This window comes from Equus caballus, chromosome 23 (assembly GCF_041296265.1).
Source record: "Equus caballus isolate H_3958 breed thoroughbred chromosome 23, TB-T2T, whole genome shotgun sequence".
NCBI classification, from domain to species: Eukaryota; Metazoa; Chordata; class Mammalia; order Perissodactyla; family Equidae; genus Equus; species Equus caballus.
This window is the reverse complement of record NC_091706.1, coordinates 35,426,003-35,452,315: the sequence shown is the minus strand read 5'-3', so window position 1 is coordinate 35,452,315 and position 26,313 is coordinate 35,426,003. Positions and strand designations below refer to the sequence as shown.

At 42.4% G+C, this 26,313-nt stretch overlaps 2 protein-coding genes across 5 annotated transcripts in view; both read left to right on the top strand.

The window, feature by feature from the left end:
• Positions 1–15,255, top strand: part of ZNG1 (Zn regulated GTPase metalloprotein activator 1) — a 46,868-nt gene extending 31,613 nt beyond the window's left edge. For all 4 annotated transcript variants that reach the window (XM_001490027.7, XM_070248880.1, XM_070248879.1 and 1 more), the window contains 5 exons: positions 1,437–1,488; positions 7,420–7,488; positions 7,592–7,657; positions 10,112–10,241; positions 10,632–15,255. In XM_001490027.7, coding sequence (XP_001490077.4) covers positions 1,437–1,488; positions 7,420–7,488; positions 7,592–7,657; positions 10,112–10,241; positions 10,632–10,738 — 424 coding nt within the window. In that variant the 3' untranslated portion in view covers positions 10,739–15,255. The remainder of the gene's footprint in view (positions 1–1,436; positions 1,489–7,419; positions 7,489–7,591; positions 7,658–10,111; positions 10,242–10,631) is intronic.
• A 2,769-nt stretch (positions 15,256–18,024) lies between these two features.
• FOXD4 (forkhead box D4) lies at positions 18,025–20,490 on the top strand. The gene is given in 3 exon segments (XM_001917120.5): positions 18,025–19,195; positions 19,197–19,405; positions 19,468–20,490. Coding segments are annotated over 3 exon segments (1,323 nt in total). The 5' UTR covers positions 18,025–18,313; the 3' UTR covers positions 19,700–20,490.
• The last annotated feature ends 5,823 nt before the right edge of the window (positions 20,491–26,313 follow it).

Here is a 26,313-nt window from a genome sequence, read left to right as displayed (position 1 = left end):
CGGAAGTTTTAGGCACTCATTGTCCAGCAACATTAAATATTGAGCAAAGGGAAAAGCATAAGACTTTTGAAACATTTTCTAAGGTAATTTCATTCCATACTTTCTTAAAACTGTTATAATGCATTGGTGACACTTAAAGAAGTAGCTTTTCAGTGTGATGGCCTGCTATGGATAAGGCCTTTGCATAACTTTTCATTGTGTTTAGTTGCCAAACAGAATGCTTTCCTGAGCAACCAGCTGGGAAGGATTTAATTTGACACTTTTCCTACTCAGACCCCCCAGTGAGACTCATTCCTCCAACAGTTCCTACAAGCCTCCTCTCTTTCCTAAACTGGCTGTTACTAATTTACCCCTTACTGTTCTTCAAGGCTGAACATCTGCAAGGTTTTAAGTCCTTTTCCTCCTCCCAGCCTACCCCCATCAGTGTCAAAATGTATGCTACAGTTGTTATGGCTGTAATTTGTTGTGCCATCTTGATCTTCTTGCTCTTTTCTTATCAGAACAGTGCATTTTTAAGATTCTGACTTTTTGTTCTCTCTCAATCACCAGTAATTAACTACATAGAAGACTTATATTTATGGATACTGTTTTTTTTTAAAGATTGGCACCTGAGCTAACTTCTGTTGCCAATCTTTTTTTCTTCTTTTTCTCAAAGCCCCCCAGTACATAGTTGTGTATTCTAGTTGTAGGTCCATCTGGTTGTGCTATGTGGGACGTCATCTCAGCATGGCCTGATGAGTGGAGTCATGTCCGCGCCCAGGATCCTGACTGGCGAAACCCTGGGCCGCTGAAGTGTGGCCGGCGAACTTAACCACTCGGCCACGGGGCTGGCCCCTACTATTGTTTTTTCAATAAGTGGATATGTTCAAGGGAAAACATTGATAAAGGAAAATTTACCCTTCTAACTTTCTTTAGGTACCAGCATTTTCATATTAGGAAGCATGGGGAGAGTTGATAAAATTTCAAGCTGTAGTAAAATGCTTATGTATATTTTTCTAGGTTTATGTTAGATCTATTGGAATTTAAAAGAAATCCACTGACATATTTGATCACACAAAATAGTGTTTCTAAAGATTAGTTTTTCTCTATATCATGTATATATGTATGTATGTGAATTTTTTAAAGAATTTTTGAACAGTTCAAACTGTTGAAATTAAATTTAAATAAAATAAATTTAAGTAAAATTTAAATAAAATAAGTAAATTTAAATGAAATTCTTAAAACTATTAAGAATTCTAAACAGTTACAACAACTTTAAGAAATTTTAAACAATCCACCAGCTTTTCTCTAATATGTGAACAGCATGTAAAATTGGAACTATGTAATAGATTTAACTGTGTAAAGTTTCTTTCTTATTTAGCTTTGCATCTCTAAGTAATGTATAAGGTTAAATTAGGAGTGTATTGGTCTCTGAATTTATAATCAGTTGTTCTTAGTTTGCAGAAAAAACTTCAACATTTGCCAACAGCACAACCTCACCTTGATCAGGTAAAAAAGATCTTTAAAAGTCTTTTTAAAGTATCTCTTTAACGAAATTGGTTCTGTTTAGGACTCTTTTGTTAGAACTCTTTCTTAGAAAGTATTTTTGAACTGTTGATACTTTTCAGAATTTGAATGCTTTTGAGATCATCTAATCTGGCTTCTTAATTAACGCATAATAGGAAGTCATCAAACCAGAGTTGTTTAGAATCCTAGGAAGTCACGCTTTCTAGCTTCTCCATTCTTCAGGTCACTCAGCTTATTGTGATCAGTTCTTCTGATGGAAATTACTGCTTAAAAGCTGTCCGGGGTTTCTTTGTGCAGCCTATTTTCAACTATATTAAGTAAAAAAAAAATAACTTATTAAGGAAAAGTCTGGTATAAGTATCCATGGCTTAATTAAAAATTGGCTTTGAGTTTCACCTTCAGATAGCACTATAAATTTGAATTCCCTAAGGTGTTTTTCATGCTCTAAAATCTAATTCCTGAGGTGAATATCAAAGATGCTAAGAACAAACGAAATATATTTTCACTGTACCTATCCTTCGTTTAGGCAAGTCCTAGATGGGGGAGCTTTAGGGTAACTTCTTTGTTCCGTTTAAACACAGTGAGAGGAAGGGGGTTTGGGAGTGAGCAGTGTACCTAGTCTTCCCCCCTCTGTCTTGAGACTGTCCCTCATTTTTTGAATGATAATTAATTCTCATAGGTCCCAGATAACAACAGCCACTTGTTCATCTGTCTTCATTTTGGCTCATATTTATGGGAAGCTTACTACCATGTTTGAGGCACTTCTCTCTGAGAAACTTACCTTAATAGAAGAATGAATGAAAGAAATAAAAGTCCCTGGTGGTAGAATTTTTGGAAAAAGCAACAGCACTCAACATTAGTCATAAAAATGAGCTTGAAGTAGGGGCCAGCCTGGTGGCACAGTGGTTAATTTCACATGTTCCACTTCAGCAGCCTGGAGTTCGCTGGTTTGGATCCTGGGTGCGGACCTGTGTACTGCTTATCAAGCCATGCTGAGGTGGCATCCCACGTATAAAATAGAGGAAGATGAGCACGCATGTTCACTCAGGGCCAATCTTCCTCAGCAAAAAGAGGAGGATTGGCAGCAGATGTTAGCTCAGGGCTAATCTTCCTCAAAAAAGAAAAATGAACTTGAAGTACATTCTTGCTGGCCTTCTGGGTGAAGGGCATACTAAGACTCATAAGGATTAAAAGATAAAGAGTATGTAGTACTTACTTTGAAGAACCTTTATAATGGCCAGTATCTACACCCATAGTATCTTAAATGTACCCCATCATGACATTTATAATGCCTTGTAGTTTGGGTTGAAATGTTTTTCCTTTGCAGTAGTCTATAAATTCCTTAAATATAAATTCCTCATTGGTTAGCACAGAGCTTGGCATATGGTGGGTGCACAGTGAATATGTTAAAAGAATGAAAAGCTGTGATTCTCAAATAGGGGTATACATCAGAATCAGTTATGGAGCTTTTTTAAAAAAATTGGATACTCCCTAGTCCCTGCCCCTCATAGCTCCAGAAGTAGGACTTGAGTATGTTCATATTAATGGATATGTATATTTTTAACATTTTATTACAGAAAATTTCAAAGATACACAAAAATAGAGAAAATAGTAAAATGAACCCCTTGTATGCATGACCCAGTTGCAGCAGCCATCAACGTTTTACTGACTTTATTTCATCTGTCCTCTCAACATTTCTTTTCTTGGAGTATTTTTTAAACTTTTTTTTTTTCCTGAGGAAGATTAGCCCTGAGCTACATCTGTGCCAGTCTTTCTCTACTTTATATTTGGGTCACTGCCACAGCATGGCTGACGAGTGGTGTAGGTCCATCCCTGGGATCTGAACCTGCGAACCCGGGCCACCAAAGCAGAGTGCTCAGAGCTTAACAACTACTCGACAGGGCTGGCCCCCAAACTTTTTTTAAGTAAAAATTTCAAACATAAATAAAAGTAGAATAGTATAATGAACTTGCATGTACCCATCAGTCTTGCTGGAGTGTGTTAAAGTAAATCCCAGACATTATGTCATTTCACTAGTAAATAGTTTATTTTTTTAAGTTCTATAGGATATTCTGATGCACTTTCCTGCTTTAGATATATAAAATAGGGAAGAATATAATATTGCAGAAAAGGGCTCTGGGATTCAGAGGCGTGAACAGTCTCATTTGTTTTAGTGGATCTGAGGCTTTGTGAAAAATAGTATTTTTTTTTGTACATACATTAAAGCATACAGGATTTTAGTGTAGAAGTCAGTATACCTTTACATATATTTGTACCTATATGTCTGTGCATATGCACACACAAACACATATTCCTGCGATTCCCACTCTGACCAAAATGTAGAAGATTTGGAAGTCAGACTCTCCTTTTCCCAAAGAGGTAACTGCTATTCTGACTTACAGATCAAAAAGTAACCTTGAACTGGTAGATTTTTTGACTGGAAGAAGTAATGGAAAGAGCAATCCAGATGTTTAAAAGTGGGAAAGTAAGAATGCTCTAGAAGAGCAGGACTCTAGTGCAGAATGCTTGGTATTGGAATCCTGAGCTAAGGTGTTGGGCTTTGATTTGCTAGGCAGAGAGAACGCATGCTGTGCCGTCAGGCAGTGTCAGGTAAGCTGGATTGGAGCGGAGAGTCATGAGACCAAGCAGGAAGATACTGCAGACGTCCGGACACCCTGTGATGAGGGCCTGGGCTCTGTTGGTTAGAGTGAGAATGGAACTGGGACAAATTAAGGGCTGTTTCACAGGCAGACTTACTGACTGGTGATGAAGCAGTAAGAAGAGAGAGAAGCGATGGGAAACAAGCTTAGACTGACTAGAGGAACCTAGAAAAAGAGAAAGCTGGAAGGTAAACTGATTTGGATGAAAATGCCAAATATTCAGCTTTGTACCTGGAGGCAGGATGTCACAGTAGAGATTACACAGGCAAAGAGGAGCAGAGGACTGGAGCGTGGCTCACAGATTTTGGGTGTAAGCATGCTAGCGGGCTTAGTTTTCCAGATGAAGAAAGCATATAGAAGTTATTGCATATTAGGTATTGTTTGCAAAAGAGTAGAAAACTGAGAGAAAAACTGGTGGGTAGCGTAAAGAAAAACCTGCCCAAACAAACTCCTAAAATTTAGGACTCAGTCCTAAATTTTATTTTGGGGGCATTACCTTGTTTTGCTTTAGTTTTCTGAATTGTTGCCTCAGTTTTCTGCTCTTCAGTTTGCCTGCCTTCGGATTTTGCTTTGTGTCTGCAGACGTGGGAAAAGGAGAGTTAATTGTAGATTCAAAACAAAAATAAACTGGGGAAAAAAAGTCTGAAATGGGTAATACCTAGGACATATTATGTATGTTATTAAAATTTTATTCCTGAATAAATGTTTAATACAGTTCTCTATTTTTGATGAATTTCTTGTTCACTCCCTATAAGGAGCACCTGGGGTTGGAAGGTGGGAAGGTAGATGAGGAGACTTAAGTGGCAATCTATGCATGTTTATTAATGGAGCCAGTTAGGACTTGTGACCCTCATCTGCACTGGGAATGTATGGGTTTCATCTTCTTCAAGGTTTGTCTAATATGGCAAGAGTTTATTAGTACAGAAAAACATCTACTTCTGAAATGTATTCTCTCTCTCCTTGACCTCCAAGATGCATTGTCTTAAGTTTTAAAAGTTTTTTTTAGCTCACACTGGCATTAATTGTACCTCTTAGAAATATTATCATATCTCTAACCTGTCAAAAGCAAAGTCATCCTTGATACAAAAATCTTTAAGCTAAGAGTAAAGCAGTAGAATAAAGCAATATCCAGTCAAGACATTCCCAATATTGAAAGCCAAGTTATCTCGCTTGAATAAAATATATTTTAAGCATTGTTGAAGGTTGAATTACTACTGTCTTTTGAAACTGTTTCATTTGGCAGCCTTTTGCTGTGTATTTCGATATGCTATATGGTTTGCTGTACATTTTGATATGGACTTTTAGGCATTATTTATAGTGGTTGCTTTAAGGAGGAAAGAAGACTGTCATTTTGTTTAAATGCATACTGTTGTTACCTTAAATTTATAAAAATGAATAATTTAAAAGCAGAATGTATTTATTAAGAATTAAAAATGAGCACTTAAAAAAAAATTGGGGTAGGGCCGGCCCAGTGGCACAGCAGTTAAGTTTGCTTGCTCCACTTTCACAGCCCAGGATTCGCTGGTTTGGATCCCAGGTGTGGACCTACGCACTGCTTATCAAGCCATGCTGTGGCAGCATCCCACTTACAAAATAGAGGAAGATGGGCATGGATGTTAGCTCAGGGCCAATCTTCCTCAGCAAAAAGAGGAGACTTGGTAGCAGGTGTTAGCTCAGGGCTAACCTTCTTCAAAAAAAGAATTAAAAAGTAAAATATATTTTGGTAAAAAAACATAACATGAGATCTCTTAATAAATTTTGAAGTGTATAATAGGGTATTGTTAAACTATATGCACATTGTTGTACAGCAGTTCTCTAGGACTTTTCCATTAGATACCTCATATACATGGGACCATATAATATTTGTCCTTTTCTGACTAGCTTATTTCACTTAGCATAATGTCGTCAAGGCTCATCTGTGTTGTAGCACATGACAGGATTTCCTTTTTTAAGGATGAGTAGTATTCCATTATTATACCACATTTTTATATTACATTATTAAACTGCATTTTCTTTATCCATTTGTTAGTGATACATTGTTTCTACTTCTTGGCTATTGTGACAGAATAAGTACTTTTAAAATTCTGACATTTTAAAGTCCAGTTTTAGTCGGCTTGTACTTCTATCTGAGCGAGAAAGTGCTTTCTGCTTTTCCTGTTACTAGCAACAGTGGAGACTAAATGTCAATATATTTTGTGCCTAAATTGGTCTTTAATACTTAGCTATTCTCTAACTGTGTTTGGCTAAAAACAGTTACTGTCTTTTCGTATTTAGCCTGTATTATTTTCTACTGGTGAGTGGAACTGCTGTTTAGATATTCGGTTCTAGGAAGTTATGCAAAGCTGTGCTTTACTGTGTTCTTTCTGCCTGTTTTAAACCATTTTAAGCTTGACTTGGGCATTTACTCTCAGTATCCAAGGTGGGGTTTGTGCTTTTATCGGGTGTGCTTAGCCCTTGTATATTTTTATCACTAAGTGTGAAATTTTGGGTTACAGTAGCAGACGGAGGTTTGGATTTTAATTGTGTGACCTGCTAGAGGAAATCTGCAGCTTCTGGTTCCTTAGAGTGGGCAGTGAGCTTTATCAAGATCAGGAGGAAAAATAAATCTCAAAGTTAACATTCTGTAAATGATGATGTCAACTTCTAAACCAAAGGTGACATGAGACTATCATTCCCGTCTCTAGGAGCTCTTCTCCCCTTGGCACATGCTTGGTCAGAGATAAGCCAAATCTTTCCTTTGTATTTATTTTTCCCAGAGAATAGAATTACACTTTTGCTTTTGAGTTTTACTCCTGGCACCCAGGTAGTTTATTTTTTCTGAGGCTCCTTTTTCCCGATTTATAAAATGGAAATAATTCTCTGTATTCCGCAGGATTGTTATGATGAGTAAATGAAAAGATGAAGTGACCCAGACAGAAGTACCTGGCTCAGGTCATAGTTGATACACTGTGTATATTACCTTCCCTCTTAGTGCTCAGAATCCTGGAGAGTCAATTAAACAATGAGAACCCTGTCATGAGAGTTTCTCTGCAAGTACTAACCCATTGATCAACTCTGCAGAATATAGAAAATGAAGTTGCTGATACCAAAAGTCAGCAAGTACAGTGAAAAAGATATGCCTAATATCTGTTGTTAGGCAGCATAAATTTCAGTGAATGTGCTCCTTACTTTTTGTCTTAAAACTTAGGGTTTTAAAAAATGTATTGACTTTACTATAAAAAAATCATTAGTGATTATCTTCCTTGATTTACAGAGTGTTGTCACAGTCACATTTGAAGTGCCAGGAAATGCAAAGGAAGAAAGTCTGAATGTATTTATTCAGGTGAATGCAGTTTTTAACTGATTAATGATTTATCAGCTGTTTTGTTACATACTTGTTGCTATTAGCAATGGTTGGTCTTATTAAAATATGTCACTTGATGCAGAATCTTCTGTGGGAAAAGAATGTGAGAAACAAGGATGATGCCTGCATGGAAGTCATACGACTAAAGGTGCGGTATACAGTTCACAGTCTTAGACTTTTGGACAAAGTCCCTGTCTTGGCTGTTGTATAAAGCCATATTTGGTTTTAAACAGAAGCACTGATTTTGGTACAGATAACCTTTGTCTATGTTCGTTTTTCCTTATTTCCATTGCTCAAAAGATGCTTTGGAAATCACTGCATAAAGCATGATTTGTTTGCACAGCTTCATTTAGGGTTGCAGCTTCAACAACCTGTGTGCTTGACCCCCGCCCTGTCCTCCCAGGTGTTCGGAGCAGTTACCTGGCTAATGACCTTGAGTCGTTGAAACTCTCCTGCCCTTGGCACACAGTGTGGTCAGTCAGAGAAAAGTGAACGTTTTCTTGTGTTTATTTCTCCAAGAGAGCTTCCTTAACAGAGAAATAATATTAGAACTCCTTTTGCAGCTGAACCTTATGCTGCTTTTTTTTTTTTTGGTTGAGGACAATTAGCCCTGACTATTATTAGAAGACTAATTATATAAGACTACTGCCAATCTTCCTCTTTTTGCTGAGGAAAACTGGGCCTGAGCTAATATCCATGCCCATCTTCCTCTATTTTATACGTGGGACGCCTACCACAGCATGGCTTTTCCCAAGTGGTGCCATGTCTGCACCCGGGATCTGAACCGGCGAACCCCGGGCCACCGAGAAGCAGAACGTGTGAACTTAACCACTGTGCCACCAGGCTGGCCCCTAAAACTTATGCTTCTTGATGCATTTAGCAGACACTAAACATTTGTCATGCTATAAACACAGTTTAAAAAGACTAGAAGAATTCTTGTTCTCTGTTTGGAAACCATTCCTACTATTTGACATTTGGGTATGTATGTCACAAAGCTTTTTGTGTGCTTAACCGTCAGCAGTCATGTGAGTGTCTACTGTTGTGTTTCCAGAAGTGTGCATGAAGTTTTTTCTTGTTACTGTTTATTAGTATTACTGTTAGTGACTAGGCTCTCCAGTTAGTGACTGACTTCCTGGGGTCACTAGAATAACACGGGTTGAGACTGTTGAGAAACGGTTTGGGTTCAGATTTCTTCACTCCCTGTGCTGGCTCTGCCTGGCATTGGTGCTGCAGAGCGACACAGGTGAGTGCCAGTCCACCCCCAGATCATTCTCACCCAGAGGAACCAAGCCAGACCCTGATTCTGCTTTATGACTGGAGCACCATCTCCATGCCGTGATCCTAACTGGCAAAGCATGTTTCCTGCTCTAGCTGCTTTTATCCCCTTGTACTGAATGGGGTGAGGGGTGAGCTAGAACAGCAGCCGCTGGGCATTTATACCAATGCTGCCATCAAGACCTCTGCACGGAGTCCATGTCTCCTCCTGCACCATCTCAGTTTGGATTCTGTCCTTAGGTATGTGAGAGTTGTTTCTGCAGTTGTCCTTGGTTCTTCCTTTGGCCTTCCTCATCACAACACCCGGGGATCTGGGGCAACACAGCCTTTATTTTCACAGACTTCCTTCTCCTTCCTGTTAGAAAATATTAGTCTTATAATAAGCAACATGTTTAAAATGTCAACTCTAGTAACAGCTAAAGCTTCAAAGTCTTTATACAAGTAACACAAAATTGATGCCTAGGTAATTCTTTCCAAGGAGTTTGTTATTACGTATTAAAATTCAAATTTAAAAATCAGAGAGCAATCAAATCATTATATTGTACACCTTAAACTAATACAGTGTCATATGTCAGTTATATCTCAATAAAACTAGGGGAAAAAAACAAGAAAAAACTGGGCATAGGAAAAGAAAAACTGGAAGAACATACACTCAAAATACACAAAAAATTGTGTGATGAGATATTAGTTGTTTGTCTTTTACTATTTTTCAATATATCTATTAATTTTAAAACAAATAGGTTTGACAAACATTTCATAGAAATTATTTCATCCCCATAGGAGCCAGTTTATTGGATAATTTGTTCATTATTTCTGTGAATCAATATAAAATGAACTTTTATTCAGATAAATAGTTTTTCTTTCTTTATTTCATCATCTACTCCATTTGTTGCAACCTATTCAAAAACAAATTTTTTGTCACCAAAATCCTTTAACTTCTCACATTTTCCCATTAAAACTGAAACAAGTATAAAATTCTTAAGAGTAGAATAATCAGTAGAATCAGATTTGTTTTATCCTTTTGTTGTTTCAGTTTTTTGTCGTGATAAAGAGAACAGTGAAAGAACGTCCTAATACATGCATTAATTTTATCATTACAAAAAGGGATTGTTTGAAAAAATCAGTGTGCATGGAAACCTTTTTTAAAAATTGGAGGCTTTAAGAACTGTTTCTTTAATGCACAAATAACTGGAAATAAGTAATTTTAATAGCATCTCCTTTATGAGTTTCTTTTTTAGGAATAGGAATAATTAATCCATGAACCTTGATGCTCAATTTCTGTTTTTAAGTTAGAACTGGGACTGGGTGATCATTCTCCTTTCAACAGGGGCTGGTGTCAATCAAAGACAGACCACAACAAGTGATTGTCCAAGGTGTCCATGAGCTCTATGATCTGGAGGAGACTCCAGTGAGCTGGAGAGATGACACTGAGAGAACAAATCGATTGGTTCTTATTGGTAAGTGACAAACAGTTAAATTTCTAAAACACAGTAAAAAATATATTTGAAAGGGATATAATGTGCTACATAAGCAGTATTAACCAGCGAGAACCCCTTTTGTAAACCTAAATAAGCTTGTAGTTAATATATTTGTCTTAATCATGTGATAACATTCATAAGAACTCATTAGGCCTTTTACTCTTCTTCAGAGAATTTTAGAAAAGTGATTAATCCAAGTGCCAGTTTACTTCTGAGGGACTTAACTAGAGAGTTAAGGAATCACTCAGTTACTTTTGTTTTTGTAAATTTCTGAAGATCATCAAGCCTTTAATGATCTGGAATTGATAGGTAACCTGTGTCATTTTAATAAGCATTGTATAATCACACCATATTTTTTTCTGTTTGCAGGCAGGAATTTAGATGAGGATATCCTTAAACAACTATTTATAGCTACTGTGACAGAAACAGAAAAGCGGTGGACAGCACATTTCAAAGAAGATCAAGTTTGTCCATAACACTGCAAGCATTTCTTATCAAAAGATCGGATGATAAAATTGGCAATAAGTGTCTCTTACTGGCTACATTTCAAGCATCTTTTTTGGCATTACTTCTGTTATAAATTGCAATGTACTAATGTACTTTAAAATAGTATTTATTTTATATAATACATAAGATATAGTAAATCAGTACTGTAAAACATTTGATATTCATTCAATAAAATATAATGTCCTTAAAGTGTTTTTTTTGGAGATAGATATTTCACAAAAATGTCTTTTAGAATTGGCTTTAGAGTTTGCATAGGCTGAATTTCTCACCCAGGAAGGTTATTTAATAATAATGATAAAACTTCAACCTTGTCATTTGCCCTTAGAACTTCAGCTCATTGCATACATATCATAATTTTATTATTATTAAGAATTTTACAAAACAAATAATGTCACTATTTTTATCAAATGAAATAAGAGGTTTGTTGTGGCTAGAAGCTTATAAGTGGAAGAAATCCGAGTCAAAGAAATTAAATGAAACCATCTCTTAGTCACTTCTAAGCCTTGCTGGTAGTCACTGTATTGAAACTTCAGCCATTCACTTTTTGTTTAGAAGATTCCAGTTTTAGAGCTCTTAATTTTAAATTCATCTTGGTTTTTTTGAACAATTTTAATGTTCAGTGTAAGCTCAAAAGTAACCAGGTACAAAACTTCAGGTATAACTACAATTAACTTTTGATAATTTAACAATCTTTATATAAATGGTTGGTGTGTGAATATACAATGGCTTACTTTTCTCCCTTTTCTGCTAAAGGCCAGGTGAGCATAACTGTATTCAAATTGTAAGAGAAAGGCGTTAGATGGAATTTAAGGAAGAGCTTTCCTAAAATAATGGTTGTTAAATATCAGAAGGCTATGAAAATGGCTTTTGGAATTTTGTTTCAGAACATTAAGTAAAAGAGTTACATCTGTGTATCTTGAATGGCTCCAGTGGTTGGAGGCAGGCTAATTATTGAAATGAAGTGTCTACTTTTTGGTGCATTCTATATCTTTTTTATGTAACCACTCTGTATTCATGTACTTGCTTCTTGAATCCATTCTCTTATTTCATAGTTGACAGAATACACTTATTTTATGGCAGCAAATTGCCCACTAGGAAGTCAGCTGAGTTTTGAGTCAGGTGTGGGCTTTATTCCAGCTCTGCTGCTTCTTGGCTGTGTAATCTTGGGCAAAGTATTTTCTCTGAGACTAGTTCCTTATTTATAAAGTGGACGGTAATAATATCAACCATTCAAGATTGTTATGAGGATGAAATAGTTTTATAGTGCACCCACTTAGCTCCTGGCACACAGCAGAGCCTAGATAAATGTTTTCTTCTTCTACACAATTTAAATTAGTCTTATAATTAATGTGGTCATGATAATATGTAATGTTCTTTGGCAAATAAGTGTCTAGATTCATCTGTTCTAGAGCATGAGAAAGGGCTTATAATTAAGTGTCCTGTTGTGGGAGAAATGTTTGAAGTAGTCGTAATGTATACTCTTAAAAATCTGTATGTATAAAACTCATAAATATTTGGTTTTTTCCTTTAAAATCAAGTAAATTAATCTTTAGATATTTTCCATTACGTAAGTATTGCATGAATACATTCGGGTTGTGAAAGTGCACATATTACAGATGTAGTCAGTCTCCCCTGGCCTTTGTCCTTTGGTCACTGTCATTTCTTAGGGGTAAGCGGTGGTGTCAGTTTAATGTCTCTCCTTTTAGATGTTTTTTTTCACTTACACATTATGGTTTACATTGTTTCCCAAAGTGATTTATTTTCCAGTGATTAGAACCATAATTTAAGCGATTTCTTCAGGAAGCTTACAAACTTGCTGTAAATATCCTCAAGGAAAGGTTTTGTGTGTTTTAAATAATACATCATTCTTTATAGGTTGTAATAGTTTGCTTTTTTAGAAACTCAATTATTAGTCTTAGATCTTTCCATGATGGTGAATCTAAATATGTCTTACTCCTTAACTACTGCATAGAAATTCATAGTATAGCATAGATTGCATTAATTTTAAAAAAGCATTTACTGAGAGCTTCCAGTTTGGCCAGGCATTAGTGCTGGGGCTGAAACCATACATGGCAAGTAAAGGCCAGGTTCTCATACTGCTTACATTCTGGTGGAGGGACTTAAAACAATGAGAAAATAGGAGGCAGCCCTAAGAAGGCTGATAAAGATCAGCTTTAGATTGAGTGGTCATGGAAAGCTTCCCTGAGGAGAGGTGGCTTCTTGAGAACGGACTTAAAGGAGTGGTTCATGTAGAGTAGGGGAGAAGGTTCTACACAGAGGGGGCAAGTAGTGGAGAGGCCCTTTAGGTGGGAACCAGCATAGGGTGTTGGAAGACCAGGGAGAAGGCGAGGGTGGCGGGAGGTTAGAAATCCAGAGTGTGAGGTGGAATTGGAGTTGTGACCAAGGCCAGGCTTGTTGCTCCTTATAGGACCGAGCAAAACATCCGGATTCTTCTGAATGCCCTGGGAAGTGGCTCAGGGCTTTTAGTTGCAGAAGTGAGCTGGATGTGATTGCTTTGGCCCATGAACCAATTGTTTCTCATTTGTGAAATTGTGAACAGTGCTGCAGTCATCACTGTGCGTGTCTTTCTGCTCTTGTGTCAGAATGTTTCTCTAGAGTAGATAGGTAAGGGTGGGATCACTAGCTTCCAGGAGATGCACATTCAGAAAGTTTTACAGATACTGATAAATTGTCCTTCCAAATGGCTGTACCTTTTTGCCTTTATAGAGCAGTGTATGAAACTACCCATTTTTCTAATCCTAGCTAACACATTTTAACCTTTGCCAATCTGGGTGGAATGACCTCTCACTGTTTAATTTAGACTTTATACTGTATTTTTACGTTGTTTATATATTCTTTTAAAGATGCATTGTCCTGTTCTTCATTCTGATTTTTCCCAAAAGGAAATATTTTTCAGTGATTAGAGCCATTATCAGTTTAACCTGCACATCAAAGGACTTTGGAACATGCCATAGATAGCCTCGAGAGAAAATTTTATTTTTATAATGCAAATCTATAACTCATTAACTAAATAACATGTTTTGTTATTCTGCTAACTATAGAAAATTTGCAGCTTATTGGTGATAACAATGATAATCAAGTTTAGGCATAGTTCATCTAAAACGTTATAGTTTACTGAGTAATACAGGATAAATTACTAAATTTCTCTGAGCCTTTGCCTCCTTATTTATAAAATGGAGATAAAACACAGATCCCTCTGGGTTGTTCCAGGGATTAAATTTAAAGCACCCTGAATATAGAGTATCAGTAAATGTGAATTCTCCTTTTCCAGCAAAACTTGATAAAAAATTCAAGCTTCTGCGTACCTTCTTAAAACAAATAGTTCTTTCCTAGGCTTTTTCCAGCTTTTAGTGAAAGGGGCAAGTGCATTGGTACTGAGTTTAAGATTGTTGTAGGAAGGGTCAGCACGGGGTGAGAGGGGAGACCAGAAGATGGAAAGGCTCTGTAATTCCTAGATCGTAAAGCTTGAAGGGAACTGTCAACAAAATAGAGTTAAAAAGGCTTTTAAACATTTATGGACTGACTTGCTTGCTACAAATTGAATAATTGTCTCATTTGGATTACATGCTAGGATAGGTGGGAAAACTATCTTTTTAGATTGCTTTGAAATGGCTTTCCCAGTTCTAGAAATGCCATACATTGTGGAGGTGATGTTGAAAGAAGTGAATTCTGCCTTTGAATGTCTAGCAATTTGCCCTACTTTGATGAAAAAGAAAGATAGGCTAGGTTTTTTTTGCTCAGAATTAGTCTTAATATTAGAATCAACTTTAACTCTTGATGACCAACTTGCCTTTAATTTTCAGAGTAAAATGGAGCGAAATCATCCTTTCTTTGGATTAGTTTAGGAAGGTTGGTTTTTCAAACTAGGATGCATTTTTGTGAGCTCCTGATAGTTTTATTCAGGAAAAAACTTACTCAGAGTTAGGAAAGAAATAATCACCAGATGCCATCGAATGCCCACTGTGCTCTAGGCCCCATGCCAAATGTTGCAGGAGCCACAAAATAAGGCTTTTGATTCGTAAGACAACACTAAAGAATTGATGGGACAGACAGTAAGAGTTTTCTTTTTTCTTTCATAATGGAGTCTTTCCAAAGCATTCAATTTAGTTTTCATCAATATAGCTTTTTGTTTTTACATGGATATATTTTGTATAACAATTTTATTTAGATATAATTCATATACTATAAAATTTACCCTTTTAAAGTGTACATTTCGTGGCTTTAGTATATCTACAGGTAGTGGCAACCACTACCTCTGTCACTCCCAGAAGAAACTGTATCCATGAGCACTTGCTCCCTGTTTCCTCCTGCAGCTAGCCCCCAGCAGCCACTAATCTACTTTCTCTGTAGACTTGCCTGTTTGGTCTCCTTGCACTTACCATAATATTTTCAAGGTTAGTCCATGTTGTAGCATGTGTCAGCACGTTGTGTCCTTATTGCTGAATAAAATTCTACTTATAAACCACGTTTTGTTTATCCACTCATCATTTGATGGACATTTGAGTTTCTACTTTTTGGTTATTAGGCCCTTTCCGCCTATGTTTAAGTTTTTTAAATTAATAGAATGTAATTTTCAGAATAATTGAACAGATAGTACAAGAGAGTTCCCCTATTCACCCACCATACACACAGTTAACATCTTACATTGGTGTGGTCATTTGTTACAACTAGTGAACCAATATTGATACATTATTATTAACTATAATCCATAGTTTATTCAAATCTCCCGTTTTTCCCTCCTGTCCTTTTTCTGTCCCAGAATCCCATCCAGGACCCCACATCAGTCAGCAGTCATGTCTCCTTAGACTCCTCTTGGCTGTGACAGTTTCTTAGACTTTCCTTGTTTTGGTGACCTTGATAGTTTTGAGGAGTACTGATCTGATTTGAGGAGTACATAAGATGCTCCTCTACAGACTTGGATGTTTTTTCCCTGATTTAGACAGGTTTGGGGGAGCAAGATCACAGAGCACCATTTTCATCACATCACATCAAGGGTCCATACTGTCAACATGATTTATGATTCTTGATGTTGACGTTGATCACCTGGCTGATGTGTTGGTTAGGTTTCTCCTGCCCCCTCCCCCCCACACCGCACCCCCACACATTCTGTTCTCTTTGGAAGGAAGTCACTGCTCTGCCCACAGTAAAGGAGTGGGAGTTAGGCTCCACCTCCTTGAGGGCAGAGTTTCTACATAATTTATTTCGAATTCTGCAAGGCAGATTTGCCTCTTTCCCTCCATTTATGAATTTATTCAGTCATTTATTTTTTATCAATATGGACACATGGATATTTATTTTATACTTTGGGTTATAACCCAATACTATTTTATTTTGTGGCTCAAATTGCCCCAGCTTTGGCCATGGGGAGCTCTTCCATTTGTCTCCTGTGCCCCCTTTGACATACCTCCATCAATGGAGGTCGTTTTGTTTTTTGTGTGTTTTTTTAGCCTGCCTTTACATTTCTCCTTTCATTTTTAAATGACCCAAATCCCCATAGAAGCTGACTCTAGGTAAACTAACAATGCTCCCCTTCTGGGTAATCAGATTCCTCTGCTGATGGAAGAACTGTGCCTCACCTGCAGGGGGCCGAGGGGGAGGCACCTGGAAGCCAAAGTTTGAATAAGACACCTGTCCCAGCCCTCCTGAAGCTTAGTTTAGCAGAGCACACAAGTAGTAATTGATGGGATTCAAACACAAATCTGTTAGGCTCAAAACCTGTTATTTGTCCTATTTCAAGCTACATATAACTGAGAAGACTTCGAGGGTAAAAACCTCAGGGGTAGAGGATGAGACTTTAAAAAGAGTTGCAAGAAAGCTGTTTGCAGAATATTATCTTGAAGGGACCAGCTACTTTAAGCTACTTTTTTGTTATAGTTGACCCTTTTAGCTGGCTTCGGATTTCTCACTGAAAATTCATTGTCATTTTACAGATACTAATGGAAGATTACTATGTGCCACTCAATGGAATAATACAATGTTTTTTGTGCTGCATTTTTATTAGATGCCACCTCAAGTTCTTTTCACAACTAGGTAGGTATTAAATTATGAATATATCCTGTTGCTCAGTATTTTACTGTAAGGTCCCTATTTATATAGCACACATTGTTATATTACACTACTGCTACTTTACTCTCTGAACTGATGTAAATGAGGTCACCCTAAAAATCTCCTTACTTCCAAGGATGTCAAGTGAGTGAGGTAAGCAGAGCTTCTCCGTCATATTGCTCCTCCCCGGGGTGAGTAAGGAATGGTGACCTAGTAAATTTAGTTAAAGACGCGGAAACTGCAGCTCCTCCCTTGCCTGCTTTAGGTTGCAAGTTTGGTATTTATTCTTATAGTAGAGCTTCTTGATGTTGGCCTTTTTTAAAAGAAGGAAGGGAAGGAGGATAGAGAGACACTGACTCTCAGACTAGGTGCATCCCTTGGAGTTGTGGGGCCATTTTTGTGAAAACAAGATTTTTCAAACTGAGTGTGCAATAGTTAGTTTTTGGCAAAATCAATTTAGTTGGTCATGGCCATTAAAAAAAAGAGAAAACGTCAGTGATCACTTGTTTTATGAAACCTATTTTAGTTATGTAAGTCTACCTATGCAGGATGGTGGTATAGAATGTATTTCGTACTGTGGTTAAATGTTCGGAGGAGTTCGAGAATCACTGATGGAAGGGGACTCTTTACCCCGCCTGCTTTCCCTCCACCCTGAACTCCCACAGCTTAGGCGAGGACATATGAGCCTTTTCTGAACATTTGAGTCAGGGGGAACACTTTGGGGAGCTGAGGCGGGGGGTGGTAGGGACAACGCAACACCCCCTCACAACCCCTGAGCTCTGGGATATAGTTAGAACATTAAAAATATTTCCACTCATCATCCTGGACGAGGACAGAATCCACCAATGAAAACGGGTGATTAACTAGCTGTGAAACGCGAAAACATTCTACACATGCTTTTACAGCCAACACCGTCTGCATTTCACTGTGTGCCTCCCTCCGCCCCTCAATTTCTACCCTCTAGGAGAGAGGCCTGAATATCGAGGTGGCCCTGGATTGTTGGGTATCCTATTTTCCTACCTCTTTTTTGTTTGCGCGTTTTTAAAAGCGCGTTCACAGAGCCTGTGTGGCTCTGGGCCCGATTGGCTGGCTAAGCCCGGAGTGGAGCATCTTCCTTGGGGGTGGGGGTGGGGGTGTAAGGAGCAGGAGGCCGAAGTCTCGCCTGTGGGTAACGCAGCGGACCCTCATCATTGGACTGCGTCGCGAGGAAGTGGGAGCGCTCTGAGGTAGCGGGAGCAGGGGTATAAAGGGGGGAGTCCACCACACAGGGAGTCCGAGAAGCTTTAATAAAAGGCCAAGTGCCTCCGCTGGACGGTGTTGTAAAGGAGGAGAAACCAGAAGTCAAGAACACCTAAAAAGCTGACCACGACTGTTCCTGCTTTTTGGAACACTCTTAACCCAGGAGGCTTCCAGCCCAGTCCCCCGCGAGCCAGGTGAGCGGCCGCCACCTTTCCTGCGTCTGCAGGACCTGCTTCCCCATGAACTTGCCAAGAGCTAAGCGCCTTCGCTCCACACCGCCGTGCAGCCTTCGGGGCTCCGACGGGGAAGACGGTGAGATCGATATCCTGGGAGAGGAGGAGGATGAAGAGGAGGAGGAAGAGGAAGACGAGGGGGCAGAGGGGAGCCAGCGATTCCTAGAGCAGCTGCACCAGCCGGGGCCTCAGGGGGCGCGGCGGGGCGCGGCCGTGCTTCCCCGAGAGCGCACCGAGAGCGGCAGCGGCCCGAGGGACGACTCCGAGTTTGGCACCAAGTTCAGGGCAGCGACCGGGTCTGCGGCGGCCTCTGGGGATGCCCTGCAGCCGGCGAAGCCCCCCTACTCATACATCGCGCTCATCACCATGGCCATCCTGCAGAGCCCGCACAAGCGCCTCACGCTCAGCGGCATCTGCGCCTTCATCAGCGGCCGCTTCCCCTACTACCGCCGCAAGTTCCCGGCCTGGCAGAACAGCATCCGCCACAACCTCTCCCTCAACGACTGCTTCGTCAAGATCCCCCGCGAGCCGGGCCACCCCGGCAAGGGCAACTACTGGAGCCTGGACCCCGCCTCCCAGGACATGTTCGACAACGGCAGCTTCCTCCGGCGCAGGAAGCGCTTCAAGCGCCACCACCCGCCCCCAGGAGCCCACTTGCATCACCCCTTCCCCCTGCCCGCCGCGCCCGCCGCCCTGCACGGCCCCTACCCGGGCCTGTTGCTCGGGTCTCCGGCCCCGCCGCAGCCTGTCCCGGGGGCCTATCCCGCCGCCGCCCCCGGGAGCACCCCGTGCGCGCTGCTGCACCCTCATCCCTTTCGCTACCTGCTGCTCTCTGCCCCGGCCTACGCTGAGGCGCCGAGGAAAGCGCACGGCGCGGACCTGGCGACTCCCGGCGCCCTTCCGGCCCTGCAGCCCTCGCTGGGCTCCCAGCCTTGGGAGGAAGGCAAGGGGCCGGCGTCGCGGCCGGGAGGCGGATGCACCTCTTTCAGCATCGAGAGTATCATGCAAGGGGCCCGGGGAGGGGGCACTGGGGCCGCGCAGAGTCTGCCCCCGACCCCATGGGGCTACTGCCACGTGCTGCAGCGCCCGTCGTGCCTGTTGCATACCCAGGCTGCTGCCCCCTTGCTGCACGTGTCCGCTGCCGCCGCCGCGTCCGCTGCCCGGACGATTCTGCAGCAGCAGCAGCAGCAGCAGCAGCAGCAGCAGCAGCAGCAGCAGCAGCAACAGAACTGTGCCAATGGCTGCGCTCCCAGCAAGGGAGCGCTGCTGTGCCGGCACCTGTCGGCCACCGCGGCGTTGCTGGGATGTCAGCCCGAAGCAGAAGGCTCTAGGCTGACGTCGCTGGTCACCCATTCTGGCAGAGATGAGCAACCTCCCCGGCCTTTTGAGTAGTATCCACACCCTGCCTTGGCGCCGACTCCCAGGGGGCGCACCCGGAGCCAAGCTGGAGGGCGCAGCGACCCGGGCTCTGCTCTCCTCGCCGCCTGCCCTCCCGCACACGCCTTGCACAGACGGGACCAGGCGGGTGCATCTGAATCCCGCAGCGGAGCAACCACTAATTTCGATTCACTGCAAAATATTTACGAAGGAAAAGTTGGATACTGTCCCGTTAAGACAAACCGAACGTAATTCCAATGGCGTCAACGCCCTTTCTTTTCCAACCTCCAAGTGTGGCTTCCAGGGCTTTTCTGATTTGCACATTTCCAGAGGAAATGAGGAGTTCCAGAGGAACGTGAGTGGGGCATTTTCCTCTGGTATTAAAAGAAAAGCAAAGACAATACAGTGTCCAGTATACATGTTTCCCCTTCTTCATCCCCTAGGAACTGCAAGTATTATTCCCAAGAGCAAAATGCGTACGCCCTCTGTGTCTTCCTGAAATCGATGTGTAATATAAGTAGAATTTTAATTTCAGAGCATTTATTTCTGATCTGTGTCAAATGTACCACCTTCCGTGGAGAGGTGTTAAAATTAAACCTAGCGGGGCGGCCCTGTGGCCGAATGGTTAAGTTTGCGGGCTCTGCTTCAGCGGCCAAGGGTTCGGATCCTGGGCACGGACATGGCACCACTTGTTAGGCCATGGTGAGGCAGCGTCCCCCATGCCACAACTAGAAGGACCCACAACTAAAATATACAACTATGTACTGGGGGGATTTGGGGAGGAAAAAAAAAGGCAGGAAAAAATTAAACCTAGCTATTCAGACTAAATAAAGTGTTAAATCACTACATGGAACCGTTTATTTTGTATTACTTCTCATTGTTTGCTTTTTAAATGGAACTTCTTTTAAAACTTAGTTTTTGTCCTCCCAATTAAACAATTTAGTTTTACAATTCATATTCATTAGGGAGATCAGAAACAACCCATTCTCAAAGTGGCTTTTAAAACTTCCAAATATTTTAAGTTGAAAAGATCCTGTTTTTTAAAGTAAAGGATTTAGTATTTATGAAACCTGTAGAATAAAAATAATTGGAGGAAATCTAAATATATTCTCCATTTATTTTCCATCTTTCTGGAGGCATTGGTTTTTCTCCTGAATAAGCTGGAGAACGATCTGAGATCAATTTGGAATGTAGTGGCCAACATTTACTCGGGGAAAATAAAAGGCAGTTTTTAAAAAAGCATTACAATTTTCAAAACCAGGGCCCAGGGAAAAGGGAAATATCAAATGAAGCATTCGTGTCCTGGACATTTAAAATTTTACGAATTCTCTCTCCAGGCAGGTGCCTTCTAGGGGTTACGAATCCCTTTCTTTAGAAAAGAAAGAACTTTTTGCTGTTGTTTCGAAAAGAGTTGATTTCTGAAAGGACTTTGCAACCAGAAAGGTTTTTTACTCTTTCTGGATTTCGGTGAGTGGGTGAGAGGGAAACAAGACGGCAGAGAGATGCCCAGCACGAATACTCCCCAGAGACAGCAAGTTGCTCGGGCCGCCGCGGCTCTGCCTGTTCTGAGCGCGGCGCCTTCTCTTCAAAAGAATTGGAAAGAAGTCACTCTGAGTGTGAGAAGGTCGTTCCCCCTCATCCGCCTCCCCCGCCCCCCCGCCCCCGGCCCCAGCTATGAATTTCTCATTACAGGAGGGGGGGAAGCCCCAGAGGCGTAGGTTTTTACAGCCCTTTAATTGGTTCATGTTTTGCTCCAGCGTCTCATCTCCACACCATCATTCCGAACGTGCACCGCACGTGCTGTGGGCAATCCCCACCTCCTCCAGGTCGGCAGTAGTGCAATTCGGGGCCGGGGAAGGGGGGAGGAGGAGGGGTAATGTTCTGGAAAGTTCCCAACCCAACCCTTGGTAGCCCCGGGACACGAGCTTCTGATTCTACTCCCCGCTCCGCACAGGCAGCCTTCGCCCCCTTGGCCCGCACCCCCAGTCCCCTACATGGGCCCCTATCCTCCGGCTGCAGGCCACCCCCAAACCTCCGTCTTCCGCTTCATCCACCTCTTTCTCCTTGGGCTTTGCCCAATCGTGAATTCAGTCCAATCGTCTCACCCTCAGCACCTCAGCTTTAAGATCCTTTCAGCAAATTCTGCAGATCTGGGGCAGCCTAAGAGCTGGGAAACAAGTCGAGAATAAAGAGAACCTATTTCATGCTAAGAACTCGCCCGTTCACAGCCCAACTCCCCCTTGTCCTTTGCGCGAACACGTCTCCAGGCCTACATTAGTTCATTTATTCGGTCAACAAACGTCGTCTGAGCGCCAGGTGCGGCCGGTCGCTGAGCCCAGAGTCGACCCTCGAGGCTCTCTTGGCTTGTCCGGAGCCCCGCAGGAGAGGCCGAGTTTTCTTCCTTCCCTTTGCCCCAGGCCAGACCAGCACAACCACCAACACGGGTGACCGCGGGTCGGAACCCGGCTCCAGCTCGGCTCCCAAGCTCCTATTTTTACCTAATGAAAACATATCGCACGATGAATTTCCAAGCAAAACACTGATTCAGTGGAGTTGTAAATTAAACGTTGGTCTCCAATCGAACCTGGCTCTTTGGGTCCCCTGGTCCACAGCGCCGCGCAGAGAGGACCGGCCTCAAGCGGGGCGTACCCGGGGCCCTCGCCCACCGGACCGGCCCCTGGGGCAGCTGCTACCACGAACCCACAGGAACGACGGGCACCTGCCGAGCTCTCTCCTCCGGCCGCGCTGGCGCGTCCCGGGCGTCGCGGTGGCTCCGCAGGCCCCTGGGCGCGTGGTGCTCGGCGCTGGGACCAGGCCCGGCCGCGTTCTGCACGGCACCGAGCACGAGGCCCCGGCTCTGGACCCTAGGCCCGGTCCCGGTGGTTCCGCGCAGGGGCGCCCGGGCGCCTCCGTTCTTGGGCAAGAACCCCGGCGCGCAAGGCACGTCGCATCCGAGTTGCGGGAAGAGAGCGAGGGTCGAGGGTCATCTTTGACCCTTGGGCTCGTCTTCTTGAGGCTGGACAGACTGGATGAGTCCAGAGCTGCCGCGGGCAGCGGAGCCGAAGGGCTAGAGCTGAGTGCGAAAGGGGTGTGAGGTGCAGAGAGAGGCTGAGGCGACGGCAGGAAGGAAGTTGGGGAAAAGCGATTCTCGCTGGGGTCCTGCCTGCTAATAATAACACTAGTAATAGTAACAGCGGCTGTTAACGCCTGTTCCCTGTCTGCCGGGCACTGGATTCCCTTTTATCCCTCCCAGCACCCACTGAAGACACTACGGAAGCCCCGTTATACAGATAAAAAATACGCGACTTAGAGAAACTAAGAAACTCGCCCGAGGACCCTTAGGCGGTGGCACCTGGCCGTGTCTGGTTTCTGAGCCGCTAACCCCACGGGTGCCTCCGACCTTCTGCCTGGGCCTCCGGTGGGTCGCGGAGGCCGAGACCCGAAGGGGGCCAGGGCCCCAAATCCTCCTCCCGGGCTCCTGGTCCCTGGCCCCGCGCCCAGGAAGCGCATTTCGCTCCCCAAGCCCTGGGCGCCCCGCAGGCCGCGCAAGGTCAGTCCCCCGTCCAGCGCCGCGGGCTCTGCCCTGCTCTTCCCTAGGACGCGCCCCAGACGAGCGCAGGGAGGTCCGGGCAGGACCGGACCAGGCCCCGCCCAGGCCCACTGAGCTGGAGGATGCCACCTCACCCTAGATCGCCAGGGAGCAGGCAGGAGACAAGCCTGCGAGTGCGTCCTTCCTCCCCAACAGGATTTTCGTCCTCTCTCCCCTCGCGGTCCCCAAGATCCCAACGCAGGCGTTGGCGGGACCGCGAGCCCGCGTCCGCCCGCACACCCGGCGCCGTCCCCCTCCCCCTCCCCGCCCCGCGCTGTCCCCGGAGCCACAGCTCCCCTCCCGAATCTTCACCTTATGCTCCACTTCGCGGCCCGCTACGGGCACTGGCCCTGACAGCGTGAAAGGGTCGTGATGTGCCCAGGGAGCTGGGCGGCACCGGCCTGGGGAGAGGCGAGGCGGGGTGGGGACCCTGGGCTGCGGAAATACCAGCCCGCAGTTCACCCTCAGGGCAGAAGGTCCGGGTCCGCAGGAAGGGGAGTGGAGGTGCGGGCCCTGCCGAGAAGGAGAGGGGGCGTCTGGGGAGCGGGCCGACTGGAGTCCCCCGTGGTGGCCGAAGGCTGTGAGCCCAGGTGCCTGTCGGTGGCCAGCAGGCCCGGTGCAGGTGCGATCTGGCGCAGCGGGAACGTTCTGCGCGCCCTGTTCCCGCATCCATTGGGTATCCGCAATGTTGGTACTTGCTTACTCACGGCAACGTAGGTAATGATTTAGGAACCTCTCTCATCTCCGGTCTGCCTAACCCAGACGCCCCTGCTCCTTTCATTTTGAGTTCGATGCAAGAACATCCAGTAGAAAATCTGGAGAAACAGCAGAAACTACCAGAAAAAGAATAGAATCAAAACGGCGATAAGAATTAACAAGGCTGGGAGCGAGCTCAAGCAAATTTCGTCGTCTCAGATTTCGCGCCGGTCCTTCACCACATTCTGTTAAAAGGTGGGGGACACATAGCTCGCATTCCCCCCAGCATCTGGATGGTCAGAAATGTCTTCCCACGTTAACTTCTGATTCCAGTCTAAGTTGTAATCTTTCCCTAATTGATAATGTCACCTTCCTGTAATTTCTACAAAAATAGTTTAGTCTTAATGGCTTTTTCATATCAGCGCTGAAATTATTTGTGTCTTTAAAGCATTCAGTGAGTCCATAGACACCACTAGGTTCAAAGAACTTAAATAGGCGGGAGATAGTTAATAAGACCAAAATTTGCACACTCCCTCCCCCCCTTGCTCAAGTACCTTAACATAATCAAGGTGTATATGTTAAAATGAATGCTTATAAAAGAAATACCTTCCACAACCAGAAGGATGTACAACCATAGACTATACAACTATGTACCGGGGGGCTTTGGGGAGAAAAAGGAAAAATAAAATCTTAAAAAAAAAAAAAGAAATACCTATATATAAATTTCATTTTCTTATTTGTTTTTAAAATGCACGAGTATGGTTATTGAAATCGGTAATTAATTCTTAAGTAATTAAGAATATTTGGGGATAGTGAAGCAGTTTCTGTTCCCAAATCCAGGGAAAGAGAACAATGAGATTCAATTAAGCATAAGAAATTTCCTCTTTTTCAGATACCGTAATTCTGCTATCTATAGCTATATCTATATTTAAAGCCATATTTATGACCAACACCTTAAAATTAAGGTGACTGTTATTGTGTTATCCAAGGTAACTATTTTGCTGTGTCTCAAGCAGTATTTATTTTTCCTTAATTTTTGGGTTTTTTTTTCATATAATGGAAACTTGAAAACATATACAAAGGCAGAGAGATTAGAATAATTGACTTCTATGTACCCCTCAGCTAGGCCAACCTTGTTTTATCTTTATCCCCTCCCCACTGGATTATTTTGAATCAAATCCCAGATATCCTATCATTTCATCCACTAATATTTTTTAACATTTTTCTAAAAGATAAGAATTCCACCCACGTAACTATAATCCCATTATCATACCTAAATAATTCATTAATGGCATCAATTTATCTGGGCTATATTTAAATGTCCTCAATTATCCCCAAACTGTTTTTGTTTATTTGGTTGGTTTGAATTAGAATGCAAATAAGGGCTGCTACCCATTATGTTTGGTTGATACGGTCTCCTGTCTCTTTCAATCGTTCTTTTCAAATTGCTTTTTTGTTGAAGAAACTAGACTGTTTGGAAGAATTTGACATTCTGGATTTTGTGGTTACAGGCAATATTTTTATGGTAAGATATTCCCAAGGAAAAGGGTATTTATTTAGACTTTTGAATATTAGCAAATACTAATATTGTTTGTAGGGGCGAGGAGTAGTCAACTACCTTGAAGAGTCAGCTCTTGAGGAAATGCATTTTCATTATGGCGAGCACGCATCTGGGAACACTTATGTGAAATTTTCCTAAATGTAAATATTACGTTTTCTTACAACTTTTAAAACTAGATTGCTATTTTCCATGTATTTATAGAAATGAAGAATTACCAATCAAATACTCCATCTAAAGATTGAAATCTAGTCTGATTTTAGCATGAATGAAGCTCTTTATGAATGAAGCTCTTTAACATTTTAGTTGAAGTTCCAAAGGGGTTTTATTTTCAAAATTTTATGTTTTATATTGCTTTGCATTTTAAATAGAAAAAGCTAAAATGTGGTAATGTTCAGTGACAGTCAGGGGTAGGGGGACAGCATAAATTCTGTGCCCCTGAGAAGAAAATTGATTTTAGATAACTCTAAATGGATTCAGGATATGAAAGAGATTAGACTGGACAGAAACAATTTCCCTTAAATGTAAGAAATATGTTTGATAAAAATTTAAAGTAGCCAGTTTGGGGGGGACTCTTTATTACTTTAATGAGTATGTGCACTAAATAGAATTTCCATTTCTATTCCAATCTTCCAGTATGCATTGGGCTTTTATGATCTCATTTGTCTCATTCTGCAGTTATTTGGAGAAGTTTCTGTGCCCCTCACTCTCTGAAATCCCTGTGAAGGTAGAGACCAAGTCTTATTAATCTTTATATCTCAAGCAATTTCCAGCACAGCGTCAAAA